The sequence below is a fragment of the Eubalaena glacialis genome, chromosome 10, assembly GCF_028564815.1.
Source record: "Eubalaena glacialis isolate mEubGla1 chromosome 10, mEubGla1.1.hap2.+ XY, whole genome shotgun sequence".
NCBI lineage: Eukaryota > Metazoa > Chordata > Mammalia > Artiodactyla > Balaenidae > Eubalaena > Eubalaena glacialis.
The window spans coordinates 49323465-49331974 of record NC_083725.1 but is presented as its reverse complement, the minus strand read 5'-3'; the positions used below and the strand labels follow the sequence as shown (position 1 = coordinate 49331974).

Below are 8510 nucleotides of genomic sequence, written 5' to 3'. Positions count from 1 at the left end.
TCAATTTTAGTGGATACTGTCCAAATAGTTTTTCGAAGTGAATGTAATGATTTCCATTCTCCTTACTAGAGTACAAGAATTTGCATTGTTCACAACAACACCATTTCTTGTATTGTCAATCTTATGAAATTTTAGCCTTTATTTGAATATGCAATTATAGTCCATGGTGGTGTTTTCTTTGTAGTTCCCTAGTAACTATTTCCAAACATTACTTTTCAACCTTTCTCTATTCTTTTTTTTTTTAGGTTTTGTTTTCAATACTGCCCTGAAGACACTACATTTGGGATACCCACCCAGGGCTGGGTGATTCACTAGATCTCAAGAGGACAGAGCCAAGTGTCAACCAAGGACATTACAGACTTGCAGGCTCAGCCAGCACCAGTCCTGAGCAAGGCTTTTGCCCAGCGTGGAGTCCCCTGGAGAATCAGCAAGCCTAAGAAATATTATCAACTCATTGCATTAAAGTCTACTGGGGATTCCTGCTGATATACTCCAACCCATTTTTGAAAAAGTAGTGTTTTCCAGCATCCTCACCTATCCAGAACATAAATCAAAACTTGGGAGTTTCCTGCTTATTAATGAAAGCTATGGAGTCTAAGTCCAACTGGGCCCAGAACCCAAGTTGTAGAATAATGGTATTTCATCCAACCAAAGAAGAGTTTAATGATTTCGATAAATACATTGCTTATATGGAGTCCCAAGGTGCGCACCGAGCAGGCCTGGCGAAGATCATTCCACCCAAGGACTGGAAAGCCAGACAGACCTACGATGATATCAATGACATCTTAATAGCCGTTCCCCTCCAGCAGGTGACTTCTGGGCAGGCAGGTGTGTTTACTCAATACCACAAAAAGAAGAAAGCCATGACCGTGGGTGAGTACCACCACTTAGCAAATAGTGAAAAATATCGGACTCCACCACACTTTGATTTTAAGGACCTGGAGCGAAAATATTGGAAAACACGCCTCTATGATTCACCAGTATATGGTGCGGACGTCAGTGGCTCCTTATTCGATGAAAACACGAAGCAGTGGAACCTTGGACACCTGGGAACCATTCAGGACCTGCTGGAGCAGGAGTGCGGAGTGGTCATCGAAGGCGTCAACACCCCCTACCTGTACTTCGGCATGTGGAAGACCGCCTTTGCCTGGCACACGGAGGACATGGACCTTTACAGCATCAACTACCTGCACTTCGGGGAGCCCAAGACTTGGTACGCGGTGCCCCCGGAGCACGGCCGGCGCCTGGAACGCCTGGCCAGCCAGCTTTTCCCGGGCAGCGCGCGGGGCTGTGAGGCCTTCCTGCGGCACAAGGTGGCTCTCATCTCGCCCACGGTCCTCAAGGACAACGGCATCCCCTTCGATCGGGTCACTCAGGAGGCTGGAGAGTTCATCGTGACGTTTCCCTATGGCTACCACTCTGGCTTCAACCATGGCTTCAACTGCGCGGAAGCCATCAATTTCGCCTCCCCGCGCTGGATCGATTATGGCAAAGTGGCCTCGCAGTGCAGCTGCGGGGAGGCCCGGGTCGCCTTCTCCATGGACGCCTTCGTGCGCATCCTGCAACCGGAGCGCTACGAGCTGTGGAAACGCGGGCAGGACCGGACCGTGGTGGACCACACGCAGCCCACGGCGCCGGACAGCCAGGTCCTGAACGCCTGGAGGGAGGTCCGCGCGTCCCGGGGAGCCGCTCTCGCCACGAGGCACCACCTGCCCCGCCGCGCTCTGCGTCCCCGTGGGCCTGTAGCCGCGGGCGGTGGGACCCGCCACCGAGTCCCTGTGCGTGCTGTGTCCCGGCGCCCCTCGCCGGCCCGGGGTTCTTGCTCTGCCGCCCAGTTCGGGGCTGCGGCCACCAGCACCTCCGGGGAGCCCGGCCCGACCCAGCCGCCGACCCCAGGTCCATCCGCCCCGGATCGCCACCCAGCTGGAAGATGTGGCCCTCGTCGTCGTCCTTGGGAACAGGGCACTCAGGAGCCAGCTGCTCCCCCCAGGGCTAAGAGGAGGCTTTCGTTAGACACAGCTCAGGACCCAGAGGCTCAGCCCCTGCCTGTGGATGCACCCTCGCCGGACAACGCCGACCCGCTCAGCCCTGGGCTCCAGCATCCCGCCACGGCTTCTGGCGGTGGTTGTGGCCCTGTCCCCTAAGCCCAGGGGATGCCTTTCTACCCCACTGCTCTTGCATGGGGATCCTGTGAGACTGGTCGCATTTACATTTCAGAGCTTTGGGTATTTGCAGGTCACTAGTCTTGCATGAGAGTGCCTCCTGTGCTGCCGCTGGACATGCTGGGTCCGTGGTGTTTACCAAATTCTCCAAAGTTTGTTCTTCCTTCCAGACCCTGGAATCTTTGGACACTGCTAACTCCTGTGTCACAAACTGAGGTTTCATGCACTGGACACTCTAGTGACTCTGGGAACTAGCTCCTGCTGAGGTCGCCAGAGCCCAATCTACCTCACACTCCCATCCTGTGGGCCAGCTCTGGATGCTGCTGAACTTCTAAAGAATCCTGGGCTTTGATTACCCTCCAGTCTCTCTCCTTTTCCTCCTCCCCCTTCCCTTCCCACTTTTCTTGCCAAACTAGGCCCTTTTGACCAATTAGGTCAGTAGAGACTAAGATAATAACTGATAATCTTTCTGAGTCTTTGATGTATTGATAATGTGTTCTCTGCCAGTATGGTAACTAGAATGTTAAAATCTGAGTTTATTAAATATATTAAAGGTAACCAGAATGTTAAAATCTGACTTTATTTTTTGTGTTGTTCAGTCAGTCAACTGAGAGGTGGTCGTTGTTTCTGCACTTTTCTTAATAATTATATCAAAACATTTCAAGCAAAACTTATTTTTATGAGCTTATTGCCTTGTGTGATGTTGGTGAGTGAGTTTGGGGTTGATTGTTGGGTTCCAGCTGGCTGGCTGGGTTGGGGGATTTGGTTTGCAGCCCTATCTGAAGGATGACTTGGTGGAAATCACCTGGCACTTGGCTGATCCAAGCTGCTAGGAGAGATGAGCAAACATAGGACAATAAGTGCCAGCATGTGAAAATCTTCTCTCCAAGTCTCCACAGCCTTCTCAGTGTTGTATGTATATTTCACATGGTTAAGTCATTGACACATCCCAATAAACAAATCCACAAATAAAGGAACAAGACAATTTCAAGTGGGCATATGTTCTGTGAAGAGATTAAAGGGGATGGGATGATAGTGCAGAATGGGTAGTGTGGTTCTGGTGGTCAGGGAATACTTCATAGAGCAGGAGACCTTTCTGAGTCCCAAATGACAGAAAGGAAGGTCCAGAGCTGATTTCCACTTGGATGAATCAGCAAGTGTAACAGCCCTAACATAGAGCTTGGTGTTTTTGTGTGGATAGAGAGGAAGCTCATTTGTGTCTGGGGCATAGAGAAGGGAGAGGCAGGGTCCAGGGTATGTAGGACCTTGTACCTCATGTTAAATATTTGAGTTTTTTTCAACTTGAAATGAGAAGGCATTGGAAGTTTAAAACAGCACTTGACATGATATACTTTACATATTTAACTAATCACCTTAATTGTTCTGTGGACCCCTTCGGGGCAGGAGAAGTAGTTAGAACATCTAAGTAATACAGGTGAGAATTGATGGTTACTGACTTAGGCCACAGTGTTGAAGATGCACAGAAGTGGCCAAACTCAGAATCAATTTTGGAAATTGAAAATGATAGTTTGGATGCAGAAGGAACATGTGACTCCAAGTCTAGCTGTTACTGTGACATCACACTGTATGTGTCTTGTTTTTTTTTTTTTTAATTAAGAAATAAATTTAGGTTTCATTTCAGGGGCCAAACATAGTCAAACTTTTCAGGTATTGAAGCCTCCAAGGCATTGGTTCTTAAGCTCAAAATGTGCTCTTCTGACAATTTCTTTCCTATTTTATAGGCTCACCTCATGGATTTGCTATGACTTAGAGGAAAGGCCAGGCTTAGGAAGCAGACGGGCCTAGCTCAAATCTGGCTCAGGACTCACTGATTATGCCATCTTGGACAAGCATCTGAACGCTCTGGTCCAGTTCCCCACGTGGCACACTGAGGAAATAAGATTAAATAATAAGATGTGAGTGAAGGCACCTTAGTAGGCACTCTGCTTCTGTCTCAACCACCACCCCAGTCCAAGCTACCATCTCTCATCTGGATCTTTATACATGTTTTTCTTCATTCATTCTGGGCCACTCCAATCTGCCCATTTCTGCCCAGAAAGCAAATGTGATTGTGTCTCTGCCATTGAAAGATCAAAATCCTCATCATGATTTATATAATATATCTTTCCAAACTGCAGGACATGAGCCATTAGTGGGTCATAGAAACAACTTTGTGGGTTACCAGCTGCATGTTTTTTAAAGGGGAACAAAATAGAACACAACAGAAATACTAGATTGCAATGTCAATTTTAAGCATAAGGATTATTACATGAAGCTTGTTTTTTCAATAGGGTCCGGGTCCTGCTGAAAAATGTTTGATGGCCTCTAGCCTATGATCCCCGGAATTCTGTGTCTCCCGCCTCCTTCAGCCCTATTTCTCATAATCTTCTCCCAGGTCTCTGTTCTCTACCCACACCCACCTTCCTTAAATTCCCCCAACATATCACGTTCCCTTCTGCAGGGAGACCCCTTAGCACATGCTGCTTTCCTCTTTGCCTAGTTCATGTCAACCTCTTGGTCTCAGTCCAGACAACACTCTTCAGGCAAACAGGCACTGAATCCCCGGAGGGACAGGTTCTCACAGCTCCACGTTCAGTGTGTGTCATTGCTCCTTTAATAGCCTGCTTCTTTGATTAACGACAAGCTTTCCCACTAGGTTTCGTGTGCAGGACCGCAGGGACCCTATTCTTGTTTACCACTGTACCTAGTCGCCGAACCCATGTTGGCACATAGGCACTCAAGAAAGAAATAATGAATCAACCAACCTACCAACCAGTGATGTTGGCCGGTCTCGTTTCTTTCTTGGTTTTGGTTTTGATTCTAAGCCTCGCAGTACCAAGTAAACCACAAGAGCTGTCCTATTTCCCTAGGTTAGGAATTTCCTAGAAGAGGATTTTTAACTTGGGTCTCCTGGCTTCTGATCTGCTGAAACTTCATCAAAGTTGTGTCCGTGTATTGGCGGATGAGCATTTCGTTGGGACGGGGAAGACTGATTTCCGTCGGATGTCACTGGGGGTCCCTGTCCATCAGACCCAAAGAGCCACAGTTCTGAGGGCATCTCACGCCGCCTCTTTGCATCCTTGAGGATCCCTGGGGCGCGCTGGCTCAGGAGGCTTCTAGGCTCCCAACCCCGGGAACGGTTCTTTCTCGTTTCCTCCGATTAAGCCGACCCGGTTCATACCTTTTAGTCTTGGGAGCGCGCGTCCCCGAGCCTGCGACCGCAGACTGCAGAAACCAGGTGGTTCAAGTCCGGACGCATCCCCGCGCCCGGCCCCGGGCCTGCGCAGCCATCTTCAGGGAGGAGGGTGCGAGGGAGGCGCGGCCTCGGGACGCGGACCCGCCCCCGTCGCCGGGGCCGCCCAGCCCGGCCCGCAGAGCGCTAGCTCAGCCGCGCCGCCCCCGGCTTCCGACTCCGCCGCGGCTCCGCTCGGCGGCCTCGCGCTCTCCCGGCCCGGCCCGCAGACGCGCCATGGGCCCCGCTCGCTGCTTGGCGCTGGGCGGCCTCCTCGCTCTGGCCGGGCTGTTGGAGGGCCGGCTCGTGCGCGAGCAGGAGGCCGGCTTCGGCGAATGCGACCGATTCTTCTACGCTGGGACCCCGCCCGCGGGGCTGGCGGCCGCTGCCCACGTGAAGATCTGTCAGCGCTCCGAGGGCGCCGAGCGCTTCGCCACCCTGTACAGCACCCGGGACCGTATCCCCGTGTACTCGGCGTTCCGCGCCGCGCGCCCCGCGCCCCTGGGCGCCGCCGAGCAGCGCTGGCTGGTGGAGCCGCAGGTAAGCGAGGCGCTTCCCAAGCCCGGCCTTTGGGCTGGCCTCCCAGGGCGCTTTGCAGCCACCGTGAGCGGTAGGGCGGGGAAGGGCAGCCCCAGCCTTCGGTGCCAGGGTCGGGAAACCCGGGTTTCCACCCGCCCCACCGCGTCCCCGGAGTTACAGACCGCCTCGTCCCCTGTCAAAGCCACGGCCAGAGCTGGGAGATCTGCGAGCCTTCGCTTAAGCCTCAGGGCTCCGAGGCCCCCAGTGGGAGGTGGTTCTCTCTGCACTTCGGAGTAGACATCTGCAGTGTCTCATCCACTTCCTGAATAATGAGGACTGTGAGACGGAGACCCAAGGGACCACTCAGATCTTCGGGACGCCTAGGCTGGGAGCTCACAGGTCGTTGCCACAATTCTGTGGGATGGGTGGGTGAGTGGGCATTTTCATGCCCATTTTACAGAAGAGGACATGAAGGCTCAGCGGGGCGATGAGACTGGCATAAAGATGGGGCAGGTCTTTTGGCTAGAAGTTCACTGCCCTTCCTACTAGGGAAAAGCTTTTCTTCTGCAGAGGCCACCTCAGCCTGAAAAGCCTTCCCTTCTGCACAGGACATTGAGTAAATTCGATCTGAAGTTAATGTTGGGTTAGGACAATGAAATAAAGGTAAGGATTTTTAGAAATGCGATGGGATAGTTACAAATAGTAGGGACATTGACTACCTCCTACTAATGGGAAGAACAAACCTGTTTCTCCTGGCTCTTCATATCTATATTATTAGACCACTTGGAAATCGTGTCATCTCTCAGGGTTTTCTGTTCTGTCTGGTGAGAGTGACCAAACACTCCAGGAGGCTCCCAGAGGTCCTGCTGTACCTGCCTTCACACACCCTGCCCTAGGTCTGCTCAGCCAGCCTCCCGTGGAGAACACCTTGCCAGGCTCCCCTTTCCCAGCAACCAAGGACACCCGATCTGGGGGAGGAGCTGAACACTCAGCCCACCCATTCTTTTTTTTTTTTTTTTTTAGAACTGGTTGACCTTGATCTTTTTTGTTTTACTTTTTTTAATTGAAGTAAAGTTGACTTACATCAGCCTGCCCATTCTTGATGGCCACAGCTGCCTAGGCATTGTGAGCAGGGGACTGGCTTTCAGCTGTTTTATTCAGAGCCCCGGGTTGTAATTTCTGTAATATCATTCAGTTATTTCTGGCTCTAAGACCTTGACCAGATCTCAGGCCATCTGCACCTCTGTCTCTTTACCTTCCCCACAGCCTGTTATGTCAGGACCTATGAGATCAGGCATGTGAAAAAGCCTTTGTAAAGTATACACACTTAATGCATATATTAACCTAAAGTTAGTTTGCCCCCATCTGCACCCCTAGAGCTCTCTGCGTTTCCCCCAGTTCCCCAGTATGCATGTGATTGCAGACCTGTGAGGAAAATAGATGACCTGGTCCTTTCTCACCGAGGATCTCATGGATGGCTTGGGGAGACAGAACATACATGTGAGGAAGACGTGGGATGCATGCTGAACAAATTTCAGTTAAATCCAGAACTACCACATTTAGTAGTCACCCACTGTGTGCCAGGCACTTGGAGTGCCAGGGGAACAGAGTGTAGCTCTGGGACTCAAAGGCTTCCTGGTCTGCTGGGTGAAGAGGTGGCAACACCTCTGATTAGAGCCACGCTGCGTGGGTTTAAGCCTCAGTTCTTCCACTGACTTGCTGTAACCTTGGGCTGGTTGTCTTAGAGGTAATAACAGGGTGATTTTGAGGATTGAATGAATTACTCCATATAAGGTTCTCGTGCCTGGCATATCGGTCCTAGCTGTTATTATGACATAAGCAAAACATCCTCAGTTTAAAAAGGTAGAAGAAGTCTTATTAGATTTCATCCATCTTGGAGGTGACGGGGTAAGCCTTTGGGTCAGGGTGACATTTGTGCTTTGCGTGGAAGGATGAGGCGGAGTTCAGAAGGGAGACAAAGACGAAGACATTCCCAGCAGAGGGGACATGCTGTGTGAGAAACGGCATGGCCGCGTCAGGGATTAGTGTGTGGGGCGTGGTTGGAGCAGCTAAACCAGTACAAGTGAGTAGATGACTCAGTGAGTAGATGACTCAAGTGCTCAGAATAAAGAGGAGTGATGGAAGGGAGGGGTCGGGTATGGAGGAGTGATCAAGGAAGGTTTGGGGCAGGGGGGTGGAGCAGAGCCATTTATGCAGTTATTGAAGGAGCCCAAAGGAGCATGACTCATTCAGCAGAGAGGAAACGGACAGAACCTTCACATAGGCAGTGGAGACCGTGGGCCCTGGTAATGAGGGATAGGACTGGAGAGGTAAAATAGGATGGGGAAGGAGGAAGGAGCTGGTGGGGTGGGAGGGAATAATTCCAAATGGCAGCTTGAGAGGTGAGAGGTGCAGTGGTTCAGAAAAGCACAGGAGGCCAGAGTTCCCGACTGGGGAGGTGGGAAGGGTCCAGTGGCTGAGCACAGCTGGAAGGATGCTTTTCTCTGCAAGACAGCCTTGTGCTGCCCATCCCTTCCCACCCCAGTGTCCAGTCAAGTTAGCCAGGAGCCAGGGGCTATTAGGAAGGAGGCAAGGAA

At 51.4% G+C, this 8510-nt stretch overlaps 2 protein-coding genes across 5 annotated transcripts in view; both read left to right on the top strand.

Annotated features, from left to right (window-relative positions):
• Window positions 1–578: 578 nt before the first annotated feature.
• Window positions 579–2144, top strand: LOC133099178 (lysine-specific demethylase 4D-like). The gene has a single exon (XM_061202682.1). The coding sequence runs from the start codon at window positions 579–581 to the stop codon at window positions 2142–2144; it is 1566 nt and encodes a 521-aa protein (XP_061058665.1).
• Window positions 2145–5564: 3420 nt separating this feature from the next.
• The window catches only part of ENDOD1 (endonuclease domain containing 1), a 36837-nt gene continuing 33891 nt past the window's right edge, over window positions 5565–8510 (top strand). For all 4 annotated transcript variants that reach the window (XR_009702388.1, XR_009702389.1, XR_009702390.1 and 1 more), the window contains exon 1: window positions 5565–5934. Coding sequence is in view for 1 of the 4 variants with exons in the window: in XM_061204037.1 (XP_061060020.1) it covers window positions 5632–5934 (303 nt within the window). In the remaining 3 variants the exon portion in view is untranslated. The remainder of the gene's footprint in view (window positions 5935–8510) is intronic.

What these genes read in the sequence shown, in the direction of transcription:
- LOC133099178 (XM_061202682.1), top strand. Translation starts at nt 579, where the DNA reads ATGAAAGCTATGGAGTCTAAGTCCAACTGGGCCCAGAACCCAAGTTGT.